At 58.3% G+C, this 26,149-nt stretch overlaps 3 protein-coding genes across 3 annotated transcripts; 1 reads left to right on the top strand and 2 right to left on the bottom strand.

Annotated features, from left to right (window-relative positions):
- Window positions 1-139: 139 nt before the first annotated feature.
- Window positions 140-5,824, top strand: LOC113926367 (testis-specific serine/threonine-protein kinase 5-like). The gene is made up of 7 exons (XM_027601127.2): window positions 140-563; window positions 2,883-2,994; window positions 3,354-3,461; window positions 3,643-3,845; window positions 3,930-3,985; window positions 4,529-4,862; window positions 5,482-5,824. Exons 1-6 carry the CDS (start codon window positions 343-345, stop codon window positions 4,663-4,665), a joined length of 837 nt encoding a protein of 278 aa, XP_027456928.2. The 5' UTR covers window positions 140-342; the 3' UTR covers window positions 4,666-4,862; window positions 5,482-5,824.
- Window positions 5,825-5,997: 173 nt separating this feature from the next.
- Window positions 5,998-9,318, bottom strand: HGH1 (HGH1 homolog). The gene is made up of 7 exons (XM_035727087.1): window positions 9,123-9,318; window positions 8,399-9,045; window positions 8,226-8,326; window positions 8,023-8,114; window positions 7,740-7,831; window positions 7,537-7,659; window positions 5,998-7,455 (listed from the first exon to the last, which is right to left on the bottom strand). The coding sequence occupies exons 1-7, from the start codon at window positions 9,316-9,318 to the stop codon at window positions 7,279-7,281; spliced, it is 1,428 nt and encodes a 475-aa protein (XP_035582980.1). The 3' UTR covers window positions 5,998-7,278.
- Window positions 9,319-16,476: 7,158 nt separating this feature from the next.
- WDR97 (WD repeat domain 97) lies at window positions 16,477-26,037 on the bottom strand. Its single transcript, XM_035727086.1, is given in 25 exon segments — window positions 16,477-17,022; window positions 17,133-17,194; window positions 17,279-18,007; window positions 18,053-18,292; window positions 18,377-18,498; window positions 18,591-18,788; window positions 18,874-18,933; window positions 18,936-18,961; window positions 19,149-19,344; window positions 19,448-19,573; window positions 20,795-20,878; window positions 20,970-21,095; window positions 21,178-21,435; window positions 21,532-21,681; window positions 21,853-21,913; window positions 22,173-22,294; window positions 22,389-22,521; window positions 22,719-22,809; window positions 22,884-23,120; window positions 23,206-23,348; window positions 23,639-24,338; window positions 24,503-24,624; window positions 24,767-25,395; window positions 25,576-25,703; window positions 25,902-26,037. Coding segments are annotated over 25 exon segments (5,160 nt in total). The 5' UTR covers window positions 26,029-26,037; the 3' UTR covers window positions 16,477-16,732.
- Between the last annotated feature and the right edge of the window lie 112 nt (window positions 26,038-26,149).

Here is a 26,149-nt window from a genome sequence, read left to right as displayed (position 1 = left end):
CTCCGCCTCGCGCTCGGCCCCGCCCCCAGCCGCTCCCGACAGTTGGGCGCGAGCGCGGCCTCCCGGCCGGCCGCAATAAACGCGGCCGGTCACTGCGCAGGCGCGGGGCGTGCACTTCCCGCTTCCTCCGCGCGGGACCTGTTCCCCTCGCCTCTGTTCTGTCCGCCTCGGACGCTTACACCTCGTAGGTCCAGGCACCGAGACACCGCTCCACGCGCCGAGGAACGCATCCGGGACGCGGGCCCGGCGCGCCATTGTGCACAAAGCCAGTCCCCTCGCAAACACACACCTGTCCAGGTACACACGCCAGGTGGGCCAAACCTGGACACACCGGTAACTATCATGCCTTATTATCTCTCACACAAGAACGCGCCCAACAAACACCCAGAGACCCTGGGGCCGTCGGCTCCTCCGAGAACAGACACGTTCAGTTGGCCAGCGATGGGGATCAAGATGAGCGGGTGTCTGCGTTCGGGAGCCTGGGCTCTGGAGAGAGGGGCAGATAATAAGCAAACGATAAGACACGCGAAGCGCTGTGAAGCGCCGCCGGGGGACGGAAGGAGGTAGGATCGGACTCAGAGGGGAGACGCTGGGGGAGGAGCTGCGTTCTGGCACTGGCACCCGCACGGCCTCGGAGGCTGAAATCGTCTGGCATGTTTACAGGCCAAAAAAAAAAAAAAAAAAGTGGCGTAGCAGCTCAGGAAGTGAGAAGGGCGGTCTGAGAAGGAAGTGGTCAGCAGCCATACATCCAGGCCTAGCAAGTGTCTTCATTGCAGCAGGTTGGGTCTGCTGTGGTGACGGTGTGAGGGTGCAACGTGGGGCCCCGGGGTGGCAGCTGAACAGTGCAGGGAGGGACATTCCTTTTCCCAAGAGAGAAGGGGGTTCAGCCCGTTTCTGTTGCAGGGCTGGAGCCCAAAAGACGGACAGAAGGCTGACCATGAGATGCTCTGCAGATGGGGCCTGGCCTCTCGGGCAAGAGCCCCAACACCCCCCAAACCCTCTCATGCAGCATGTAGAAGTTGCTAGGGCAGGAGGCAGGCCTTTTCGAAGCTCCCATCTGGAGGATTCACTTTCCTGCCCAAGCCCTGCCTCCGGACATGGCCAGTGCCCAGCATGGCCCACTGGCTCTGCCCCCTCCCCAGCCTCAGCCAGACTTTACTCCCAAGGGGCACAAACTGCCCCAGCAAACATCACAGCTTTCATTTTGCTTTATTACATTACTGATGCCAATCTCCTGTCTGTAACTGTAAGCTCTAGGAGAGAAAGGCCCATGTCTGTGACTTGCTCCGAAGTGCTCAGCACCAAGCGCAGCACATGATGGGTGCTCAATGCATCTCATAGAATGGTTGGATGACCAAGAAAGCAGTGAAGGAGGAGGGCACAGAAGACTTTGCAAAGGGAGGGTGGACAGAGCTGTTGACCGTTCTGGGTCCTGCCTGTCTCCTCACGATTCTCACTGGCTTCCAGTTGTGTGCTGGCACTGGTGGGAGCTGGAAGGTGACGGCCGACATGGTTCCCAGGCTCCACAGCAGCAGCTGGGAGGCACAGACAACCCCTGGCCAGAGCCACACGATTTCCCCCTTTGCTGCTCCAGCCCCCTAACACCTGAATAACAACCCCTAACACCTGAGATCCGGAGGTTTCTCTTCTCTAACCTGCACATCAGCAATGAACAAAGTCTGACCATATTTCTATATCCCAGGCAATTTGACAAACAAGGGCAGTGAGCGAGCAAGGGAACATTAAACACAAGGGTGTGAACGCCTACTATGGGATGGGTGCGTCAGGCATGGTCGGAAGACAGGAGGCAGGGACTAAGGGAGGTGGCCATCAGCAGTTCCTGTGACTCCTTAGAACAGTGCCTGCCACACAGCAGATCTCATTAACGTTAGCTGCTACCCCCTGTGGCAACAGTGCTCCCAGAAGGGCTCTGGAGGCCAGGAGAAGTGAGGGGCCATGCTGGCTTCCCTTTTGCCTACAGCCCAGACTGGAGGCCCTTGCTTGCCTTGGGGATGTGTCATCCAGTCCTGAGGAAAGCTTTGGGTGCAAGGGCCTCCTGCAGCGTCCCCTTGGCCTGGACAGAAGCTTCTATGCCACAGCAGAGGAGTCAGGGAGCTCCCGCCCCCATGCCCTTCTTCTGGCTCAGCCTCTATTGCAGCACACCTGGCTGCCACCTTGCTACAACCCTCGAAAAGGAGGAAGGGCTCAGCTGAAACAGTTCTAGCACATGTTGAGTTGCCTTTCCCCTTCTTTATATCCTTAGAAACCCTGCTTACCTTCCCTCGCTCACCCTCCCCACAAACTTCTTCAAAGGTCTTTTGTGGGCAGTCACATAAGGCCTCACCCTGCCTTGGGGATTCTCACCCCACTGAGACTGGGCCCCACGCAGGACGGGGCTGGTTCCAGCAAGATGTTCTCAGAGAAGGTAGGCCCTGGGGACAGAACACCCCCCCTTTGAGGGCACAATGCAGGGGCAGCTCTAGAACCCTCCATTCTGGAATCTGCCCTTGCTTTCCCAGAGCCTGCCTTGACCCACACCAGTCCATGGTTTTGTTAGCTTCCCACCCCGAGCTCTCAGCCCTGGTCACTCCCTTGCCTCTGCCCCGGTCCCAGAAAGACTTCAGAAATTTGGGTGCAGCCTCAAGGGGCACAGGGCCCACCAGCCGCCTCTAGCCCTGTTGTCCTAACCCTTCTGACACGTCAGGCCTCAGCCCTATCCCCTGCTCCTCCTACCTGAGGCCCTGCAGTGAGCTGGACCACCCTGCCCCCTCCCGTGGCACCCTGCCCTCCACGAAGGGCAGTGCCAGGCGGAAGCTGGACCAGCAAAACTTCATGGAACAGGTGCGCGAATGCAGGGACAACGGTTACCTGCTCTCTTCCAGGAAGATTGGTTCTGGGGCCTTTTCCAAAGTCTACCTGGCCTATGCCACACATGAGCGCATGCAGCACAACCCCAAGCTGGCCTCCGACCTGCGGGGCAAGCACCATGCCGTGGTAAGGCAGGCCCATCTCTTCCCCATGGGTGGCAGACGGCAGGCTCCGTGGGCTGCCCTTCAGCCCAGCCCCAGTGGTCCCTGTCCTAACCCCACTGAGGTACCTCCCTGCTGTTCTGGCTCCCTCCTGGTCTGGTATCCTCCCAAGGACCTGGAAGCTGGCCACCCCCTAGCTCCAGAACCCCTTGAGCATATCAGGGCCAAGGAAGGAAGGGGAGGGTCAGTATAGACCCCCAAGGATGCTGCTTCCCAGCCTTACTCCAGTCAAGTTCAGCAATGTGCACAAAGGACATGGGGCCCTCCATGTCCCCCCTTCAGGGGCTGTGGTCTGCACACAAGGGCCACCCTCCACCCTTACAGGTGGCTATCAAGATCATCTCCACTGCCGAGGCCCCGGTGGAGTTCTCCCAAAAGTTTCTGCCTCGTGAGATATCGTCACTCAATGCTACCTACAAGCACCTGAATGTGGTAGGCAGAGGCCCTGCAACAGCCCATGCCCATCCTGCCCATCCCCTGCTGCGCAGGACCACCCCCTTTCCCACCAGGGACCCTTATGCTTAGGCCCAGCCCCATCCTGAGACCTTGATCCAATGCACTGGACAGCCCCTCCTTGGGTGATAGCGGGGGGGGGGGGGGGGGGCTCCGGCAGGTGCAGCTCTATGAGACCTACCAGAATAGCCAGCGCTCCTACTTGGTGCTGGAGTTGGCAGCCTGCGGTAACCTACTGGAACACATCAACGCAGTGTCGGACCACCGCTGCCGCCCGGGGCTGGGAGAGGAGGCGGCCCGTAGGCTGTTCTGGCAGCTGGTCAGTGCTGTGGCCCACTGCCACAGCTCAGGCATCGTGCACCGGTGAGGGGGCTGCCCGCCTGCCCCCACCTGCAGCAAGAGGCCCACCTGAGCCTGGGACCAGCACCACTTCCCTTTCCCATGCAGGGATCTCAAGTGTGAGAACATCCTGCTGGATGACCAAGGCCTCCTAAAGCTGACTGGTGAGCCTGTGGCCCAGCCCCACCCCCTGCCCTGGACTCCCTGACTCCTGACCCCAGCCTTCAACTTCTTCACGAGGCCCAGCCATTTTCAACTGTTGTCCCAGCCAGGACCCAGCCTCTACCCTTGCCTGCTTCAGACTTTCTTCTTTGATTGCTTTAAAGACCCATTTATTCATTTGAGAGAGAGAGAGGAGGGGCAGAGGGAGAGGGAGAATCCTGAAGCAGGCTCCCTGCTGAGCGCGGAGCCAGACGCAGAGGTGGGGCTCCATCCCAGGACCCTGAGATCCTGACCTGAGCCAAAACCAAGAGTGGGCCGCTCGGCTGAGCCACCAGGCTCCCTGCCTGCTTCAGGGTTTGACGCCTACCTGGCTTGACCTTTAACCCTCCCAGGAGGCCCAGCCCCATGCTTGCCTACACCTGTGCTTGCAGACACCTACACACTCCGCATCTGCCCGCAGCCATCCCTCCTGAGCCCACTGTCCCTTCCCCTCCTGCTCCTTCCACGGTCTACTGCTTGCCCGTGCCCCTCTGTGCCCCTGGCAGACTTTGGCTTCGCCAACCGGTTGGGCCTCAAGAATTCGCTGCTGAGCACCTTCTGCGGCTCTGTGGCCTACACAGCTCCCGAGATCCTCATGAGCAAGAAGTACAATGGGGAGCAGGCCGACCTGTGGAGCTTGTGAGGGGTACCCACAGTCTCCCCAGCAACAGGATCCATGGGAGGGCAAGAGAGGGGGCATGCCCTGAGGAGCCTGTGCCCCCAGGGGCATCATCCTTTATGCCATGGTGACTGGGAAGCTGCCCTTCAAGGACCACCAGCCCCACCGCAGGCTGCACCTGATGCGCCTTGGCCCCACCTTCAGGCCAGGCACGTCCCCAGGTGAGAGAGAACACCCTGTGTCCCTCCCAAGTCCCAGCATGAGCCTGGAAAGTGGGGCAGCAAGAGACCTGGGCCCAGGGGCACCTGGGTGGCTCAGTCGGTTGAGCGTCTGCCTTTGGCTCAGGTCATGACCCCAGGGTCCTGGGATGGAGCCTTGAGTCAGGCTCCTGGCTCAGCAGGGAGTCTGCTTCTCCCTCTCCCTCTCTCTCAAGTAAGTAAGATCTTAAAAAGAGAGAGACCTGGGCCCAGAGAAGGGTCATCCTGCGGTGAGGGGAGTGGCAGTGGCACGGGAGGCTGACCTGGCACCCCACTCCCAATCCAGGCCGGTAAACGGACTGTAGCAAAGAGGTGAGAGGGCAGCGGGCCTGGGGGAGGTCCAGACTGACTCCCTGTCTGGAAAGGCAGTGGTCCCGGTGAGCTCTGAGCTCCGCGCTGGCACAGGGCGAGCCACCTTCCCTCTCTGTGCCTCAGCCTCATGACCGGTGAAGCATGGACTCCCTCCAGGCGTTTGGGCGACTGAATGGGATTCCTCCTCCAAACTGCCAGCACCACTGACAGTGATGGGCACGCACAAGAGGGTAGGCAGTGGGAAGCCACAGCTGTGAGCCCTTGCCCACAGAGTGCCAGGACCTGATCCGGGGCCTGCTACAGCCACGCCCGTGTGCACGCCTGGACCTGCAGCAGGTGGCCACCCACTGCTGGATGCTGCCCGCCGCGCAGGCGCTGTTCTGCACCATGCTCAGCTCGGCACCAGGTCAAGTGGGGCCCCCAGTGGGGAGGGCAGGTGGTTGCCCCCTCAGTGCCCCTCCTGATCCCCACGGCTGTCAGTTGCAGAGAAGCCAGCTAAGTCCCAGCTGCCCGCAACCCTTGACCACACGGAGCCTGGCAGAGACTCAGAGCCTCCAAGGCCGCTCCTGAAGCTGCGGCGCCCTCAGCAGGGGGGACCTCACCGCAAGAGTGCTTCTGGCCCGGTGCCTGAGCCCCCAGAGGCAATCCCAAGAAGAGGTGCAGGATCTGCCCAGCTGGGGCTCCGGAACGTGGCGGCAGCCAGCCTGGGGGTGGGCGCCTCCAGGTAGCCACTGTCACCGAGCTCCACGTTTGCCACCAGGACCACGCCTGGGCACTTCCCGGTCAACTGAGGAGTAGGCCCAGGCGAGGCCAGATAAAGCATTTATTTTATGGAGGGGATGCTGCCGTCTCAGTGCAGGCCAGGGCAGCCAGCCACGGGGAAGCCACTAGCACTCCCCATCCAGGGAGAACGCGAGTCCACGCGCCTCCATGCCAGAGCTTTACTCGGGAGGAGGGAAACACAGGGGGTACCACAGAGACAGGAAATACCTCGTTTCCGTGAGGCACCCAGCCTTGGTGGAACTGGAGTGGACCTCTGGCTTTGGAGGCAGTGACAGGACTGAGGACATGTGGCGTGAGGGTGCTGGGAAGCCAGGGCGTCAGGCTGCACTCCAGTGCCAGAGGGCAAGGGAGTCCTGTGCCAAAGATGGCACCAAGGGAGCACAGCGCGGGGAGGGCCACGCGGACAGCCTACCAGGCTTGGCGTGGCAGCTGCAGAACAGAGGGCCCACACAAGGGGCTGGGGGAAAACAAGTTTCTTGGGCCCAAAGGGGGCTTCACGGGGGCAGAGGGTGGTAAGGGAAAAGGTCTGGCAAAGAGCAAGGCTGCAGAGGCACATGAGGAAGACGCTCCGTGTGTGAGCCAAGGGGCTCTGAAACTCAAGGAAACTGACCAAGGATAGAGCCAAGTTAGTGGGGACAGCGAGCGCATCACATCAGTCCCGGGCTGGAGAAACTAGCAAGGGACTGAGCAGGATGGGGGAGGGGACGAAGAGAGACAGTACCCAGCAAGCGCTTCAAGGACAAACCAGGGAGGCGCAGCCCTAGGAGATCCCAGGACAGGCTGAGGCTGGTGAGAGTCACAAGAGGTCAGTCCTCTGAGGCTGGATCTCAGGCAGGGCAAAGCCGAGGACCCCAGGACTGAAGACTCGGGTGGGACTGGCAGCAAAGGGCACTGCTTGCACCTGGATGCCCACCGATGCCCAGACCTCTGTAGTGCCCTCGGGGGCTGCTCAGGCTTGTACGGTTTATCTGTCCAGCCCCATCAGCCATCTTCCTAGAGGTACGTCCCTGAGGATCAGAGGGTGTGACTAGCTTTGGCTGACCAGTGCTGGTCTGAGCAACCCGAGTTGCCAGAAGCAACAGGGCATGAGGAAGTACCCCGACCCTCGCACGTGTACTGAGCATTCGCCCTAGACACCTCACCCTGAGCCTAAGCGTAGCTGTGCTTTTCAGCAGGGAACAACCTCTGAGCAGGGAGACTCAGAGGCCTGCAGGTGGCTGCAGGAAGGCCTGGAGTGACGGGCTGGCAAAGGTGGGCCTGGAGCCGGTGGCGGGTTGCAAGGGCCTCAGGTGGGTGTAGCCCCCTCTGCTTGTGGTTCTGGGGCCAGCTCCTCTGGCTGCGCCCGGGTGTGCTGCTCCAGCTCCTGGTGGTCCAGCTGCTGCAGCTGCCTCTCCACATCCTCAGGCACCTGCACCTCCAGCAGGTTTTCCATGCCCGGCTCTGGCTCATCCCCAATGAGCACCTGCCAGCAGGGGAGGCAGGTGAGCCCCTGGCTGGCACACCACAGACATCCACTCCCCTTCCCCGCAAGCCCTGCACCCACCTGAATGAGCTTCTCACAAGTCACCTGCACGTCGGGCTCTGGCTCCCAGCTGTGTAGCTCACGCAGGATCAGGTAGGCTCCCTGGTTTCTCACCTGCTGCCGACCAGATGCTGTGGCTGTTAGCTGGAAGAGGGCAAAGGTTACACAGGTATCAGTGTGGGCATGTTGCAAAGTGGCGTTAGCATAGCAGGACCCCTACTCACCAGCATGATGGCCTCGAGGAGCATCTTGCGGATGTCAGCATCAGGCTCTCGTTGCTTGTCTGGCGGCAGATACTGTAGGTCAACAGGCAGCCCTAGAGGTGCATGTGGGGTTACTGCGTGCCAGCACGGGGTAGCTAGGCCAGACCCTCCTTGGTAAGCCCCCTCTGTGCTCAGCATCTCCCTGCTGGAAGGTTTCAGAAGGGGTCCCGATCTGCGCATCTGCCCGCCTCCCAGTGGCCTTCGCCCCCTCCCCCGCCAACCCTGAGGTCCACCAACCACTCACGCTCCATCCTCCTCAGAGAAGTCCTCAGGCCCACCAGGGCAGCAGCAAGAAAAGAAATGTCCACCTGGGCCCAAGCAACCACTCGTGGTGTCCTGAGGGGAAAACAGAAATGGGAGCCAGTCTAGAGGGGGGGCCCCGAAGTGGTCTCTTTGCCCCAGCACCGCCCCCCCCACCGCAACACCCTCACCCCCATCACCACTCACGATGCTCGAAGCAGCAGTTTCGGAGAGTCCCCACCACCCCGCCCCTGCGCACCGAGGAGTCTGAGAATTGGGTAAGGGGCAGCAGCCGCTGGACCACGCACCTGGAGGGAGGGACCACTCAGTGCCATCCCTGTTCACTTGCACCCCCTCCCCGCGGGCGCCCCGGGCTTCACCTCTCGCGGTCCAGCAGGAAGGCCCGCACCGCGGGACGCTGGCTGAGGTTGGAGAGCACTGGCCCCAGGTAATGCAGGGGCGCCCGGGCGTTGTAGTCGGGCGTGCACAGCGCGCGCACCAGCCGCTCCAGGCCCGACTCCCCCGGCTCCTCGGCCTCCAGCGCTGCCATCAGCGCGGCACACGGCGCCGGCTCGCGGCTGAGATTGGCCAGCGCGGCGGCCGCCTCCTCGGCCCAAGGCCACGCTGGGTCCATCGCGCGGTCCAGCAGGCGGGCAGGCAGCGCGGGCTCGGCCTCCAGCAGCCGCTCGTGCAGGCCGGGCTCGGCAGCCAAGTTGACGAGCGCACGAGCGGCGTCGCGGGCCGGGGCCGGGGCCGGGGCCGCAGCCAGCTCGACGAGCGCCCGCAGCAGCGCCGCCTGGCCGGCCAGCAGCGCCCCACCGGGCCCAGAGCCGGTCAGCGCCAGCACGTGCCGCACCGCCTCCGCCTGCAGGTCCGCCCGCGCCCCGGGCGCCAGGAAAGGCAGCAGCTTCGCCACCTCCGCCTCCACGCCGGCTTCCGGCATCGGCAGCCCTGCGGGAGCTAGCCCACCAGCCGGCGCGCGCGTGCCAGTCCGGGCCTCCCCCATGCCCGCCGGGGCCTCCGGATCACCCACGCCGCCACCGGGCTCGAGAACCTGCCCATCGGGGGAGCGGAAGCCGCAGCCCCCAATCAGAGGCTGCCGACTCTGCGCGCGGGGCGGGGTCGGCGGGCGGAGGCGGGGCCACGTCGAGGCCCGGGGCATTGTGGTCTGGGTGCCCCGCCGCCAGCCGCCTGCCGCGGCGGGGAGGAGGCGCGCGGAGCGAAGCCGGGTGTCGCGGGTGTGACCCCGGTCCCCGGGCCCGGCCCGCCACTGGTGGCTGACTGACGGCGCCGGCCCCATCCCGTCGTGGCTGGGGCAGAGATCTGTCGCTGGGAGAGTCCCATGATCAACTACTTTAATTGACTTTCTAACGTTAGACCAGCCTGAGTTTCCGGCACGATCTCCGTTTGGTCACGATAATACTTAACATTTTTATATATTGTATTGAGTTTGCTAAAATTTTGTTTAGAATTTTTACATCCTGGTCTGTAGTTTTCATATAAAGCCCTAGTTTCCTTATCAGAGTAGTACTGGCCTCTGAAGGATTGGGGGAATATTCCCTCTTCGATTTTCTGGAAGAGTTTGTGAAACTAGTATTTCTTCCGTAAGTGGTTGGTAGCAATACCCAGTGAAGCCAACTGCGCCTGAAATTTCCTTCTAGAAAGATTTTGCGACCACCAATCCTTTAATAGACACATAGCTATTCAGGTTGCCACTTTCTTCTTGAGTGACTTCTGGTAGTTTGTGTTTTTCAAGGAATTGGTTCAGATGAAATTGGTTTAGATGAAAATTTAAAGTGTCAAATTCATTGGCATCAAGTTGTTCATAATCTTCCCTTATCCTTTTAACATCTGTACCATCTGTAGTAGTGTCACTTCTCATCCCTGATGCTGTCCGTTTTTGACTTGTCAGTCTTGCCAGAGTTTTGACCATTTTACTGACCTTGCTAAAGAATCATGTGGGATTCATATATTTTCTCTGTTTTCTTTTTTGATTTAGTGAATGTCCGCATTGACCTTACTATTTCCTTTCTTCTGCTTATTCCGGGTTTAATGTGCTGTTCTTTTTCTAGATTCTTTAAGGTAAAGGCTGAGATCATTGATTTGAGACATTTTCTAATACAAGATTGTGCCCTCATCTATTCCTTGCCTCACGGATTATGTTATGTACTTCTGCATGGGGTTAATAGCCCTTTAGTAGATTGATATTTTTATTTCACTCTAAGGGCTAGAACAAAGCCTGTAGGGACAGTGATGCCCAGGAGAGCCACTGAGAGGGAATAGCATGCCCCTGAAGTCAGCAGGTAATCAGGTCCTAGAGCCGGGATTTGCCCCCAGGTGAGACCTACGGGCACCTCATAGCCTCAGTCCCAACCTAACCTTGGTGTGAAAGCCACTTGCCTGAAATTGAGGAAGAGGGTAGACAAGTCCAAGGAAATGCCCACCTCTCCAAGGAAACCACATGCTCTGATACACAGATCCTGCCCATAAGAGCTGAAAATTTCTCAAGAAATGGAGTCGGAATATTATGGGTAATGTAGGTTAATTGATGCCCTCTGGTGCATCTGGTGGGTACGTCTGACTGAGACAAAAGTGTGCACCTTCAGAGCCCACTGGTGTCCAGAGGCGAACCAGCAAGCACTTGCTTTGACTGATTCAAGGAAGCGTTTGCGGTAATCACCAGGTATGGAGCCTTAAATATTTCCAAGATAAATTAAAAGATACAAAGTCACTGGAAGTAATTTCAAAGTTCAAGTTACACGAATTGTACAAAGAACTTCCACATACCTTTGACTCAGACACCTCAGTCAAATTCCTAAGTTACCCCACTTATCCCAATAATGACCTTTGAGCAGAGGGTGCTCTCCCGAGTACTTTCAGTCTCCTTCAACTGGTAGCTACTCTTCAGTCTCTAACTTTCATGCCCTTGACACTTGCAGAATACCAACCGGCTCTTTTGTAGCATGTTGCTCAGTTTTTGTCTGGTTGCCTCATGATTACACTCAGGTTATATATTTTTTGGCAGGGGAAGCGCCTAGGTGGTTTGGTCGATTACATATCTGCCTTCGGCTCAGGTCATGATCCCAGGGTCCGGGGATGCAGCCCCACATCAGGCTCCCTGCTCAGCGGGAGGTCTGCCCCTCCCTCTGCTCGTGCCCTCTCTCAAAGAAATAAATAAATCTTAAAAAAAAAAAGAAAGGAACACTACGGAGGTGAGGCCGAGCTCTTTTCGTTGAGTCCCATCAGTTTTTGCTCCTACAGTGGAGATGCTTATTTTGATCACTTAAGGTGAATTGCCCAGGGTCCTTCACTGTTAGGTTACTCTTTTTCTCTTTGTATTTAGTAAATGTTTTATGGGGAAATACTTTGAGACTATGTAAATAGTCCATTCCTTGTCCACCTTTCACTCACTAGTTTTTGCATGTAGTTTTTAATTGTTTATTGTAGGGCAGAAAGCTTTCTCTTTACCTATTTTTGTTCATTTATTTGTTTATGTCAATGAAGACTCATGGAGTCTTATTTATTAGTGTTTTTAAAGTAAATTTATTGAAGTAATCTCCACACCCCGTGTGGAGCTCGAACTCATGACCCCGAGATCGAGTCACTCGCACTTCCAGTCCCGCCAGGTGGCCCTCATGGAGTCTTATTTTATTCAAAGAAATAGAACACTTTACTCTCATTATCGTGATCCAAAATTTGGCCGTTGGAAGGACCTTCAGGGATGGTCCTGTGTATTATCTAGTTTATTTTTTAAGATTTTACTTATTTGAGAAGAGGGAGAAGAGTGCAAATCGGGAGAAAGGGGCAGGGAGGAGCGGAGAAAGAGAGGGAGAGAGAATCTGAGACAGACTCTGTGCTGAGCGTGGAGCCTGATGTGGCGGGGCTCAGTCAAACCGCTGAGAGGTCGTGACCCCAGCAGAAACTAAGAGCCGGACACTCAGCCGACTCAGCCGCCCAGGCGCCCCTCCTGTGCTATTATTTTAAATAGCTTTATTGAGGGGCGCCTGGGGTGGCTCAGTCATTGGGCGTCTGCCTTCGGCTCAGGTCATGATCCCAGGGTCCTGGGATCGGGCCCCGCATCGGGCTCCCTGCTCAGCGGGAAGCCTGCTGCTCCCTCTCCCACTCCCCCTGCTGGTGTTCCCTCTCTCGCTGTTTCTCTCTGTCAAATAAAATAAAAAATCTTTTAAAAAAAATAATTCAGGGCGCCTGGGTGGCTCAGTTGGTTAAGCGACGGCCTTCGGCTCAGGTCATGATCCTGGAGTCCTGGGATCGAGTCCCGCATTGGGCTCTCTGCTCAGCAGGGAGTCTGCTTCTCCCTCTGACCCTCTTCCCTCTCGTGCTCTCTATCTCTCATCTCTCTCAAATAAATAAATAAAATCTTTAAAATAAATAAATAAATAAATTCAATGTTTTTTTGTATATTACATGATTTTGTAAACGATAGTAAAATGCATATCACAAAATTGGCCATTTAAACCATTTTTTAAGTAGGCTCTACGCCCAAGATGGGACTTGAACTCATGACCCCGAGATCAAGAGTCGTATGCTTCACCAACTGAGCCACAGCCAAGGCGCCTAAAACCATTTTTAAGTGTACAATTAGTAGCGTTCGTTACACTCACAATGCTGTGCAACCATCACCATGTATTTCCCAAATTGTTTTCACCACCCAACAGAAACTGTAACTTTTAAGCATGCATTTCTCCCTCTCTCCTCCCTCCAATGACCTCTAATCTCCTTTCTAAATAGACTTCTCTCTTCTAGAACCTCAACAATACACCTTGTGCAGCTGTAACGACGTCAAACCCGAGGAGTGTGTGTAGTTTTATGCCACTTTATCACCTGTGGAGACTCATGGAACCAATGTGGCCGTCAAATAGGGGGCAGTGTCACTGCCACGAAGACCTCCTTGTGCCGCGCGTGCTCCCAGCCCTCCCCCGGGGAACCACAAACGTGTTCTTCCTCTCTGTAATTCTGTCACTTCACAAGTGTGACGGAAATGGAATCACACACACATGACCCCTGGAGGTCATCACGCGTGTCAAACATCTCATTTTTATGGCCTCGGAGTACCCCTGGGTGTGCATGTGCCAGTGCAGTAGCCATTTGCCTGTTGAAGGACCTTTGTGTCATTTCCAGGGTGAGGCTATTACAAATAAATCTGCTGTAAAGCACTGGTGTCCACGTTTTTGTATGGGCACAAATCTTCATTCCTCTGGGATAAATGCTGAGTTGTAGGTATGACTGCTGGATTGTAGATCCTGGTATGTTCAGTTTTTGAGAAACTGCTGAATGGTTTTCCAGAGTGTGTGGACCATTTTGCATTCCCACAAGCAAGTATGGAGACCCAGTTGCTCCAAATATTCACCAGCATTTGGTGATGTCAACTCTTTTTATTTTAGGTACTAATTTGCGTTTCTCTAATGGCTAGTGATATGGAGCATCTCCTCTTTGGTGAAATGTCTGCTTCTTTTGCCCATTTTCTAGTGGGATTGTTTGGTTTCTACCGTTAATTTTGAAAGCTGTTTTTTCTTTTTCATTCTAGCTAGATGTTCTTTGTGGACAGGCCATTTGCAGGCATTTTCTCCTGGTCATGGCTTGTCTTCCCATCCTGCTAACAGGGCCTTTCACAGAGCAGAAGGTTTAAAATTTGATAAAGTCCAACTTTCTGATTTCTTTCATATATGGTGTTTTGGGCATCATGTCTGAGAATACTTCATCAGTTGCTCATCCAGAAGATCTTTTATATTTCCTTCTCAATTTTTCCTAGTTTTACATTTAAATATACAATTCACTTTGAGGTTTGTTCCTAATTTTATGGTCTCTTTTGCCATAAATTTTTAAGATTTTATTTGAGAGAGAGAGGGAAAGCATGAGCAGGGGAGAGGGGCAAAGGGAGAGGGAGAAGCAGGCTCCCTGCTGAGCAGGAAGCCCAATGCGGGACTCGATCCCAGGACCCTGGGACCATGACCCAAGTGGAAAGCAGAGACGCTTAACCGACGAGGCCACCTAGGCACCCCTTGCCATAATTTTTTTTTTAAATCTGCAAATATGTCTATCTTTTCCTTCTGAGTATTCTGAGTGAATATTTTTCTAAATTACCTTTTGATATATTTATAGTTTCAGTTTCTACATTGCAATCTTCAAATCATCTGAACGTTACTTTTGTAAATGATGTGAGAAAGGGATCTAGGGACACCTGGGTGGCTCAGTTGGTTCAGCGAATGCTTTCAGCTCGGAGGGGAGCCTGCTTCTCCCTCTGCCTCTGCCCCTCCCCTTGCTTGTGCTCTCTCTTCTCTCTCTGACAAATAAAATCTTTAAAAAAAAGGGGGGGTCTGACTTTGTTTTCTATCTACATAATCTGTGCTAGGCATTATTCCTAAGTGTGTTAGATATAAAGTTCATTAATTCTGACAGCAGTCCTGCACAGCCTCTGCGCATCATCATCCCCATTTCATACATGGGAAACCAAGGCTCAGAGAACTGGGTAACTCATTAAGGCCTAACTCGGTTAGGAAGTGAAGGGAATACACGTATTTGTGATTTTGATTTCTTCTACAGTGAAAATTTCATTCCAGTTTTTTGTACATTTTTTTCTGTTGGGTTGTGTGATTTTTTTTACTGTTATTGATTCGTTGAAGTTCTTTATGTATTTTGGTTTTTTTTTTAAAGACTTACTTTTATTTATTTGACAGAGAGAGACACAGCGAGAAAGGGAACACAAGCAGGGGGGAGTGAGAGAGGGGAGAAGGAGGCTTCCCGCCGAGCAGGGAGCCCGATGCGGGCCTCGATCCCAGGACCCTGGGATCATGACCCGAGCTGAAGGCAGACGCTTAACGACTGAGCCACCCAGGCGCCCTCTTTATGTATTTTGGAGATGAGTCGTTTATAGTTACACGTATTACAGATATCTCCTCCCACTCTGGCCTTTTTATTCTCTGAATGGTATAGATGAATAGATTTCTTAATTTTAAGATAATTATATATTAATATGTATTAATATATACCGTTTCCCCTTTATAATTAATTTTTTTAAACTTGTTTAAATTTGCCCCACTTTCTCATGTTGATATTTTTTAAATATATTTTTATCTATTTTTAATTTACTTTGATTTAAGTAAACTCTCTGCCCAACATGGGGCTTGAACTCACGACCTTGAGATCAAGATTCGCACACTCCACCGACTTAGCCAGCTAGGTGCCCCTCTGATGTTGGTAATTTTAAAAGAATTTATTGCTTTTATAATTTAAAGGAAACACCCACAGAAGCAGACTACTATGGGCCCCACAGTCCTTGTTTTAGCAGGCACGGATCCTTTTATACAAATGTCATGTCTTTGGTTCTCCAGACCTGGCAATTCTTGCCCTACTTGGCCTAGGAAAGGGCCACCCTCTCCACAGCCCCTTGACAAGAACCCTGGCACAGTTTGGGGGTTGTGGAGAAGGTATGAGAGACAAATTCTATCCAGAACACCACTGAGAAAAAAACGTCTAAAGTTGGAGGCTGAACACATTCAGAGGGAAGAAACTGCTGTTCAATGACCCAAAGGGAGGCTGTAAAAGCTAGAACAAACCCTTGACAAAGGCAGACCCAGGGCACCTGGGAGGCTCGGTCAGTCAAGCATCCGACTCTTGGTTTCCGCTCAGGTTGTGACCACAGGGTCATGGGATCGAGCCCCGCGTTGGACTCTGGGCTGGGCAGAGCATGGGATCGAGCCCCGCGTTGGACTCTGGGCTGGGGCAGAGTCTGCTACAGATTCTTTCTCCCCCTCCTCTGCCCCTCCCACCTGTGCTCGCTCTAAAGAAATAGATAAGCCTTTAAAAAACAAAACAAAGGCAGACCTAATAGCAAGTGCACACATGGGCCGTGTGCCCCACAAGCTGTGGGACCAGTGCCCTGGGAGGTCCTGACAGCTCAGAAGGAAGCCAAGGCCTCTGAGACCCTGCACTTCACATACAAGTTCGGTCTCGTGGCAATTTTTATTTTTTATTTATTTTTTAATTTTTTAAATTTATTTATTAGAGAGAGAGAGAGAATGAGAGATAGCACGAGAGGGAAGAGGGTCAGAGGGAGAAGCAGACTCCCCGCTGAGCAGGGAGCCCGATGCGGGACTCGATCCCGGGACTCTGGGATCATGACCTGAGCCGAAGGCAGTCGCTCAACCAACTGAGCCACCCAGGCGCCCCGTGGCAATTTTTAGATAGAAGGGTCCAAAGGGTGTTGCCCCTTTATTGCTACTTGAATAAAGCACATGGGACTCCATCAATTCTTCTCCCTTCCAGCCCAAGGGTAGACTCTGTTTGAAGTCTGCAGGCCCTCCACCCCACTCAACACACACACACACACACACACACACACACACACACACGTGTGTGTGTGTGTGGACCCTCCCAGGCCCTCCATGCTTGGCCATTCACTGGCCCAGGAGTCCTCACACCCGTCTTGACCCCGGTAATTTATTGATAAACACAGGCTGAGTGCCTGAGCAGGGACATGCCCATGCGATGGGTCCGGCTCCTGGCAGACAGACCCACCCCCACCAGGAATGCTGCTCCACCAAGGGCTGACCACGCCAGATTCCACCATGCCCCCAGCTCCTGCCTTGCAACTGGCCACTGGCAGATTCATCACACCATTGAGACGGCCCTGCTCACACTTGCAGTCCCCAAAGATGAAGGTGGCACCCTTTTTTTCTGGCCATGGCCTCTGGACTTTATTTCCAGGGGAGAACAGCTGGCTGGAGAGCCACATCTTGACTCCATGCTGGAGGGAAGAAGAGACTGGGGCCACCAGTCTGGTCAGCTGTAGCTGTCAGGGTCTCTGTATAATCTGGCAGAAAGTAGCGCTGCAAGGTGGGTTGCAGGAGCCGTGGGGGCAGCGGACGGGCAGGCCTGGGCCAGTCCGGGGGGAAAGGCTGAACTTCTACCCTCGGCAGCGGCAGCTTCAGCATCCGGATGGAGCCACTGAGGGTATGGCCCACCCAGAGCCGGGACCGCATCCAGCCTGCGGGCCAGCAGGTCAGTGAGGTCTCAGGGTGGGGTCGAGGCCCACTGGGACCCCGGCTACGGTGGAGGTAGAAGTCGGGGCCCAATTCTACCCCTGTCCCCACTCACCCCTCAGTCTCATCGGAGACCTCTGGACCTTGGCCTCCTGAAGCCGGAGGATGGGATAGTGCCTGGAGGGGTAAGGAGTAGGTTTGGCCCAGCCAGGCCCTCAACTGCCCCCCACAGGGCCCGTCCCAGCCTGGGGGCCCCCTCACCAGCGATCCCGGGGCTGGGGCAGTACGGTGTTGGACTCGGGTGGGCGCGGGCTCGGGCGCAGTGTCTCGAGCTCCTCCTGCGGGAAACCTTGCTCGAGCCGTGCTCGCTGCTGTTCGCAAAAGAAGTTGAGCGCATCGATTGGCCCCAGGTCCAGCATCTGTGACCGGGACCAGTCCGTCTGCGCCAGTGGCAGCGACTCTTCCAGCAGCGCGGCGGGTGCTGAGGAGGGCGCGTGGACCTCGGAGGGGCAGAAGTGCGGCGGCGCCTCAGACAGCGCGTGTTTGCTCCGCCGGAGATGCGTTGGTGAAGGCATCGGCTTGGCTCCGGACTCAAGGACAGCCAAGTTCAGCTCCCGGGTGAGACCACAAGGGAGGGTACCCAGGAACGGACTGAGGGTGCCCTTGAGACATGAGGTGACCCAGCGAGCACTGAAATCCGCGACAGGGTCTCCTTGGGAGGAGATGGAAACACCGAGGTCTGGGAGACCTTGGGCAGCATCTCGGACAACTTGGCCACGGAAGGCTGCAAGTGCTCCGTCTGTGGAGGAAGCAGCCAGTGGACAGTGCCCCCAAGCCCAAGGCAGAGGCTGCCCCGGCCCCCAAGCCTGAGATCTGGCTGCAGACTCCTTCCTGGGGAGGAGCAGGATGATCCCCAGAAATGGGGGGTTGGGAGACAGAAGAGGACCCATGAGGCACAGATACAGAGCAAGGCAAAGAGCCCCGGCCAGCCTCACCTGGATCCCCCGCCCCTCCCCTCAAAGACCTGGGGAAAGCCTGGGGGGGGGGGCGGGGTGTGGGCAAGACAGGAGGCTCCACTGCAAGCAGCCTACCCCACCCCTGCCCCCCAGGACCTGCAACCTCTGGATCATTTCCTCCAGCTTCTGGCAGCAGCATTTGCGCAGGGCAGCCTTGGAGCCTGCGTCCGGGCCCTGGACCCAGGTCATCATCTCCTTGAACAGGAAGCCCTGCGGATCCTGAAGGCCCCAGCCCATCCAGCAGTTTCCTGAGCTCGGCCTGGGACAGGTGTGAGCAGCTGATCCAGAGGCCTCCCCCGCCGCCCCCACTAGCGGGGAGGACGAGTAGGGGGCAAAGACCCACCGGCGGGAGGCAGGCGAGTAGAGGAAGTACGACATGAGTTCCAGCACCACCTCGCGGGACTGCAGGGAGCCGGCCAGGAGCAGCTGCAGAGCCAGCATCACGAACTGCTTCTGCGTCTGGTCCTGAGGGCACAAGAGCCACGCGCGTCGAGTGGGGAGCGCAAGGCCCCGGGCAGGCCGGTGGGGCGGGGCTGGGGGCGGGGCTAGCGGTGCACCTCGAGGCTGGGGGGCTGGTCCAGGTTGAGCAGGCGCACGAGGACGCCCTGCAGCTGGTTACGAAGGTCTCTGCTCGTGTCGGGCAGCAGCCTCAGCAGCGCTTTCAAGATGTGCACGCCGTCTGCCCAAGAGGCCTCGTACAGCAGGTCCACGAACAGTGAGGCCAGGCCCTCCACCGTGCTCACCTCGGGGTAGGCCTGCGGGTACCGAGTGCTGAGGCCCTGCCCTCCCCCCCCCCCTCCCGCCAGCCTGGGCTTCCCAGGTGCCCGAGACCCCCCGAACCTCCAAGGTGAAGATGGGGAACAGCTTTTTGAACCAGTTCTGGCCGACGAAAAAAATGCAGGAAACCTGGGCAGAGGCCCGTAGCGCTCTTCCCAGAGCGAGTGCCCGTGGGGGTGCCCGGGGTGGAGAAAGCAGGTCTCAGGCCTGGCGGCGGTGCGAGAGTGCGCGCGCTTCGGGGTCAAATACTCGGAGTCCTGCGGGAGCGGCAGCAGCTGCAGGCCCCTCCTCTCCACCCCGCGCCGCGCTCGGCAGCCCAGCCCCCAGCAGGCGCCTACCTGAGCCTCCGTCTCCTCGGACTCGGAGAGCTGCGTAGGTGGGCTCAGGGTATCTGAGGACCAGTCCACATACCGCTGCCCCTCCTCCTCCTCCTCCTCCTCTTCCCCCAACCACCCGGTCAGCTTCTGCTGCCACCTGGCCGTGCGCCACCCCGATGCGCCGCGGCAGCCACAGGTCATCCTGGCGCCTTCCTGGCTGCACAGGGGAGAGCACAGGCGGTCGCTGGCACACTGCGCTGCGGGGACCGCAGACCCCCTCCTGCAGAGCCCGAGGACGAGGCCCCCCAGGGCCCCCTTGCCTTGCTTCTGCGGCTGGTGTGCTGGGCGAGGGCTCCGAGGCTGCTGACCTCCCGGTGAAGCCACATCTGCTGCAGCACCACCGAGTTGGGCACGCTGCCGGGGAAGCTGACCGGCCGCTGCAAGTCCTGGGGTGGCACACAGCACGGGGGCTGAGACCTGAACGCCACCCCACCCCAGAGACCACCTGGCAGAGCAGCCCCAGCGCCAGCCCCGCCCCGGCCCGCCTGCTCCGGCCGGGGCTCACACCCCCTGTCGGAGCCAACGTGGGTTAAACCTCCTAACATCAGAGACTGGGAACTAAAACTTCATCCCGTTTTTGAAAGAGGAATTATATGGAACTGGGCCAAGACTGAACATAGGACTGCTGCCCCTGCGTTCTTGACCAAAAAAAAAAAAAAAAAAAAAAAAGTGGACACTCTGCAGAGCCCCTGGCAGGCTCAGTTCGTGGAACACACAACTCCTGATCTCAGGGTTGTGGGTTCGAGCCCCACATTGGGTGTAGAAATTGCTTAAAAGTAAAATCCTAAAAAAAAAAAAAAGTGGACACTCTGCAAAAACTATTTTTCCTGTAACCAAACTAAAGTGCTCAGAAAACCAGTGTACAATTTTATTACATTTTCCCATAACTGGTGTAAGTTTCCTAGTGCTCCTGCAACTTGCCAAGACAGTCACCTGGCTTTTACTCCTCAGCAAGATTCGATCTGGGTTGCTACCAAATCTGTGCTCCCCAAATTGCAATTCTAAGACCCCAAGTAAATGCTTTTGTTTTATTTCAGTTCTGCCTCTTTTCTCAGTTGACACCCAAAACACACAGACAGGCAAAAAAAAAAAAAAAAAAAGCTTTAGAAATCAGGCGGAAGGGCAGTCAGTGAGACATCAGCTGTGATGACTGAGGACGTCTGGGCTGCTGACAGTGCCAGAATATGCTTGGAGAGAGGCTTATCTGGGTGTCTGGGGTGAGAGAGGTTGGGAAGGTGGTAGATTGCAAGGGGCCAGCTCCCGTTAACTTCACTCCGCTAAAGGGAGAGGACTCTGATCTTCCCAAGTCCACACAGGACCCACCCAGCACTTGAACTGGGGAGGAGGCATGTAAGCACAATCAGGGGGCAGAGGCTCTGGCTTGGCCTGGTGTCTCCCCCAGGAATCTCTGGCTCTCTGGCAGCTGGTCCCCAGAGAACAGGGCTGGCCAGGAGGTGGGTGGAAGGCTGTGGGCGGGCATGGCTCTCAGGTCAGATTTCAGCACAAGATTTGCGCAAAGGGAAGATGGGGGACATAAGAAGGTTGCCCCTGGTGACAAACACCCTCCCTGGGGGGGTGTGCCTCTGGGAAGAGCGAGGGGCTCTCACCTTGTAGGGCTGAATGGTGGTAGGAAAGAAGCCTCGGAGGTTGGAAAGAGGCTCCTTGGGCCGCCTCTTCATCAAGAGGGGGTCCTGAGGACAGGAGAAGGGCTCAGAGCCAAGCACGGACCCTCAGTGCCCCTGCAGCCCTGCTCTTGGGTAGGCAGCACCGCCTGCCCCTCACCCCGTGTTGCAGGTGGAGGGCCGGTGGGCCTGGGACCATAGGCTTCTCCCCTCGGAGCCGCTCCAAATGCAGCTGCAGGTCCAGACTGAGGCCCAGGTTACTGCTCAGGGAGGAGCGGGCCAGCAGCTGGGGTGAGGGAGACGTCTGTCACCGGGTGGCCGCAGGGTCATGGGGTCGGGGCAGAGGCGGGAGGGGTGGGAGGCCTTACCTGGGATGCCTTGCTGTGCACCCCCCGGTGTACGGGTGGGATAGGCAAGGGGGCTCGGGGGGGGTGGACAAAGCGCGGGCCCACAGCTCCCGGGTCCCGTTGGGGGAGGGCTGCGGGCACCGTCGGGACTTCAGGGCAGACTCTGGCCTTCCAAAGGCAGTTGGCAGCTCTGTGTGAGGTGCACACGTCCCAGGTCTCTCTCTCCACGGCGAGGGTCACGGTACTCCACCGCTGGAACTCTCTTCCAGAAGGCACGTCCTGGGAGGGATGCAGTGGAGATGGGCAGTGTGGGAGGCCCTGGGCGGAGGGAGGGGCTGGAGTCAAGGCTGAGGCTGGGGGAGGCCTCACACCCACCAGCAAGCCAGGGCCATAGATCAGGTGCAAGTAGTGGTCAAACGCCTCCTGCCGCTCGTGCTGGGAGGGTGGGGGCTGGGCTGTCGGGACCACCAGCCCCAGACTCAGCTGCTGAAGGTCTTGATCCCGGGCAACTAGGGCTTCCAAGTCCTGGGGGAGGGGTCAGGGGTCAGCTCATTCCTCCTTCAGTCTTGCCACGTGCTTCCCAGACAACCACAGGGGCCCCAGGCCTATCCCGAGGACTGAACGGGCGTGGGCCTGGGCCTGGGCCAGGTGCAGGGTTGGGGCTTTGGGGTGTTGAGGGGTCAGGACCCACCCCACCTCCTCCAACACTGGCTGCTGCGGTGTTGCCGTCTGGCGATGGGCGAAAGACCAGTCTGTGCTGCAGACAAGGATGGGCACCGGTGGGACACCGGTGTCATCACTGGCGGGACTGGGCAGATGCTGGGGGCAAGGACCTGGGGGTGGGGGTGGCCAGGCCTCTGGCAGGAGGAGGGGTGCCAGAGCTGGGATCGGGGACTGGGGTGGCCTATGTGGCCTGGGAGCTCTGGGGCCTTGTGCTGGGGTCACCCAGCCAGGCCCTGACTCAGGGGAGCTGGGCAGGGGCCTCCAGGACAGCTCAGCTGGGCCTGCCAGCAGACCTAAGACTGGCCACCCCATGGAGATTGCCGAGCCTCTGCAGCTGGGCTGAGGTCCGCGACTCCTGGCTGGTCAGTGGTAGTAGAGGGTCATCCACCACATCAGGGACCTTCTGGCACAGCTTCTGAACGGGAGAAAGGAACCTACAGCCCTGGCCTCAGGAGGCTTGTCCACCCACAGGAACACCCCCCCAACACCATCCTGTGCTCACTGTGTACCTTAACCAGGTAGGATGTGGGCAGGTAGAGCCTATGAGATACCAGGCAGAGTCGGGAGCCCAGAGCCAACACCAGGTCCCCACTGTTGCTGCTGAAGGTCAGGCCCTGTGGGGCACCATTCAGCTGCAGGAGCCTGGAGGGGTGTGGAAGGCCAAAGTCCAGCCTTGCTCCACAAAGTAGGAAGCTGAAGCCCTAGCAGGGGCAAGGCCCTGTTCCCCTGTCCAGGCTGTAGGCTCTGGCCGGGGTAGAGGTAGGAGAGCCCGCGTGCCACCCACACGCTCCCAACCCCTCACTCCCTCCTTCCCAGCCCCAGCCCCAGCCCCAGCCCACCGCAGCAGGCGGTTTTCCGCCGTCCAGATGCGGACGGTGCAGTCCAGGCTGGAGCAGGCATACAGCTTGAGCGTGGGACAGCAGCACAGGCCTGAGGGACAAGGCTCAGGTGAGGGACCAGGGCCATGTGGCGCCTCGGGCTCTACTTCTGCCCTGCCCCCTCACCAGTGATGTGGTCCGTGGGGTCATCCTGGGACCGGTGATCATAGCGGGGGCTGTCGCCCAGGCCAAACTGCACCAAGCCATAGGTGGCGCTGTCCGGATCCTCAAAGCCCACCGTGATCCGCTTCCCAAGTGCACAGAGCCCCACGGCAGGGTGGCCGCAGGAGAAGGTGCGCAGCAGGCTCAGGCTCTCCTCCGCATAGGGGTAGACGCGCCACATCTTCACTGTCAAGTCTCCGCCTGCAGGGGCGGGAGCCAGGGCTGGGCCTTTGTGGGGCAGGGAAGGCATTCCCAGGCCATCTACGGGGGGAGGGGAGATATGGACCGGAGGACACGATGCTGTTCCAGGTAGACGCTATGGCGGTGACGGGGCCCGGGCTGTGTGCCTCGGTTTGGAAGACGGTCTTCGACCAGCGCCACTCCAGGACTGACAGGGTGCCATCCGTGTGCCCCACCACGGGCAGGTACCTGTGCAGGACATCAGCCTGTGGGCTCGGGCACCGTCGCCCCGCCCCCACCGTCCGGCTCCGGTACCCACCGGTTCTTTTTTTTTTTTTTTTAAGATTTGTTTATTTATTTGACAGAGAGAGACACAGCGAGAGAGGGAACACAAGCAGGGGGGAGTGGGAGAGGGAGCAGCAGGCTTCCCGCGGAGCGGGGAGCCCGTTGCGGGGCTCGATCCCAGGACCCTGGGATCATGACCTGAGCCGAAGGCAGACGCTTAACGACTGAGCCACCCAGGCGCCCCCGGTACCCACCGGTTCTTGTCCTTCCAGGCCCGGGCTGCGTCGCTCCGGCACGGCTCCCCCCCATGCTGGCACACGGTCTCCCAGCCGGCAAACGCGCTGCCGGGGTCTGTGAGGTGGCTGTAGAGGTGCAGGCAGCAGGGCCTGGGCGCAGGCGCGGGGGGCGGGCACACGCGGTGCAGCACGCGCATGGGGCAGCGCGCCGCGCTGGCACACACCAGCTGTCCGGTGCGTGTCAGCAGCCACAGCGCTTCGCGCGGCAGGCAATAAAGCACTGAGGCTGCGCAGTCACCGGGCTCGAGCAGCAGCGCGCTCACGGTGCGCCCAGTGGCGACCGACACCAGGTAGACCGAGCCGTCGGCGCAGGCGCACACGAGGCGCGCCGGCAGGAGCGGGTGCGGGGGTGCGGACAGCGCAGGCACCACCTGCACGTGAAGCACTGGGGCAGACAGCTGCGCCAGCGGCGAGTACAGCTCGCGAAGGCGCCACAGCTCCACGCTGCTGGCCCTCAGGGAGAGCACCGGCCAGCTGGGGCCCGCGGGCGCCAGCAGGCGGTTCACGCGCCCAGACGCCACGTCTGGGCCCCAGCAGTTCAGCGCCACCTCGCCCACCTGTGCTGCCGCCTGCAGGTCCCAGGTGCGCAGCGTCCCGTCCTGCGAGGCCGACAGTACCAGGGACGTGTTCGGGAGCACAGCCAGAGCTGTCACCGGGCCTGTGGGAGGGACATGGGTCACTCGGGCTCCCCCGGGGGCTGGGAAAGGGGAGCCGTCAGCCCGGGGTGCAGCCAGTGCAGAGAAGCTTGGCCAGAGCCCAGAGCTCTTTCCCGTGGGCCGTGCACAGGGTGGAGAGGGAATGGGCCTCAGTGGCATGGCGCACCTGTGTGGCCCATGAACACCATCCGGATCCGCCAGTCAGCCTCCCACACCTTCACCGTGCTGTCGCGCGAGGCTGTTACCATGGCCTCTACCTCTAGGCAGTAGGCCAAGTCCAAGATAGCGCTGAAGGGGAGGAGGCGGCCTTGGCAGACTCTGTGCCTCCCAGTGTGTGAGCCCCTGTGCCCCTGCCATGACCCGCTTGCCCTCCTGGATTTGCCTCTCCCTGCCACCCTCCCTTTCTCCCGGTCCCTAGGCGCCCCCTCACGTTTTGTGCAGGTCCCGGCGCACGTCTACGAGGGCCCAGGTGTGCAGATCAAAGGTGAGTACAGCGGAGCCATAGGCCGCGAAGCAGCGTGGGACTTGGTGGGACTGCAGGGGCCCCAGAACCAAACGGGTGAGTGTACCTGTAGGGCTTGGTGGCAGCTGCAGAGGTGACCCACATGGCACCAGGCGGCGACCCCCTGAACAGAACTTCCAGAGCACAAGGCTGCCACCTGCCCCTGCCACTAGCAACAGCCCCAGGCTGGGTACTGGCAGACAGCAGAGGGGCTCGTGGCCTGGCACCCTGCCCACCCCTGGCTTGCTCAGCCACAGCAGGCTGAGGTCAGGCCTTAGGATGGCCAGCCCCTTGGGGCCCCAACCCACAAAGCGGCTCACAGCATCCAGCGGGCCCGGCACTGCCACCAGCCCCGTGAGCACGGCTGGGGCCTGTAGCTTCTCGTATGCCCATCCATCCTCTCTGTGCACGTGCAGGTGGCCTGCACCATCGAGCACCACAAAGCGTCTGCCCACTGGGTCCTGGGCCACTGAGCACAGCCCAGCTGCCACTTTCAGGTGGCGCAGCGGCTCCAGCCCATGGGTCAAGCGTGCCACACACCGCTCACCTCTCTTTTCCTGTGGGCCAGGATGAACAGGCCTGCAGTCAGCTGGGGGGTGGGGGCGGGGGGGGGCTGGAGAGGTAGTGCACCTGCCCAGGGGAGCCAAGGGGATCTGGGCTGGGGGCATACTAGGGACACCTAGGGGAAGAGATGGGCCAGAAGAGGCCTCAGTGCAGGGCCCACAGGCAAGCCCCACCTTTTCTACAAAGTCATGGAGGCCCGCACGTAGGAACAGCCACAGCTGGTGGGCACGGGCACGTGGGGTCATGTTCTGCCACCGGGAGCTGCTGGTAAAAAGCCGTGGGACTGGCTCCGAAAGCACCTCTGCAGATCAGCAGTAGAAGCACTCTCACCGTGTGGTCTTGGACCCCTAACTCTGGAGGCTGTAGGCAGGCCCTCTCTGGAGGGCCCTGCCGGGTTAAGGGACTGCCCAGGGAGTGTGGCGTGGCAGCAGAGCTCCTGCCTGAGCAAGACGTGCCTGCAGCCACGTGGGCATCTGGGGGCGAGGCCAGGCCACCTCACCGTTCTTTTCCTTGAGCAGCCCTGGGTCTGGGATGTCGCAGCTGTCAGCGTCACACACGTCCGGGTCCAGGCACTTGTTGCCTTCTACTGAATAGGGGTTGCTCGCGTCTGAGTCTTCAGTCTCCATTCTAGCGGCTGCAGGTCGAGGCGGCTCAACGGACCCTAAGACCGTTGCTAGGCTACCAGACGCCGTAGGCCCCGCCTTCGACGCAGACCCCACCCCCAACACAGCACAGAGCCTAGGTCCC

This window comes from Zalophus californianus, chromosome 4 (assembly GCF_009762305.2).
Source record: "Zalophus californianus isolate mZalCal1 chromosome 4, mZalCal1.pri.v2, whole genome shotgun sequence".
In the NCBI taxonomy this organism is placed as follows: Eukaryota; Metazoa; Chordata; class Mammalia; order Carnivora; family Otariidae; genus Zalophus; species Zalophus californianus.
Note: the sequence above shows the minus strand (reverse complement) of the source record. Positions and strands in the feature narration are given on the sequence as shown.

What these genes read in the sequence shown, in the direction of transcription:
- HGH1 (XM_035727087.1), bottom strand. Translation starts at nt 9,318, where the DNA reads ATGGGGCCGGCGCCGTCAGTCAGCCACCAGTGGCGGGCCGGGCCCGGG. An exon ending in GACCCCGCCCCGCGCGCAGA is followed by an intron (nt 9,046 to 9,122) that starts GTCGGCAGCCTC and finishes GGCGGCGTGGGT; the next exon opens with GATCCGGAGGCCCCGGCGGG. An exon ending in AAACTGCTGCTTCGAGCATC is followed by an intron (nt 8,115 to 8,225) that starts GTGAGTGGTGAT and finishes TTTTCCCCTCAG; the next exon opens with GACACCACGAGTGGTTGCTT.
- LOC113926367 (XM_027601127.2), top strand. Translation starts at nt 343, where the DNA reads ATGCCTTATTATCTCTCACACAAGAACGCGCCCAACAAACACCCAGAG. An exon ending in CCGCCGGGGGACGGAAGGAG is followed by an intron (nt 564 to 2,882) that starts GTAGGATCGGAC and finishes GCTCTCTTCCAG; the next exon opens with GAAGATTGGTTCTGGGGCCT. An exon ending in CCTACAAGCACCTGAATGTG is followed by an intron (nt 3,462 to 3,642) that starts GTAGGCAGAGGC and finishes GGGCTCCGGCAG; the next exon opens with GTGCAGCTCTATGAGACCTA.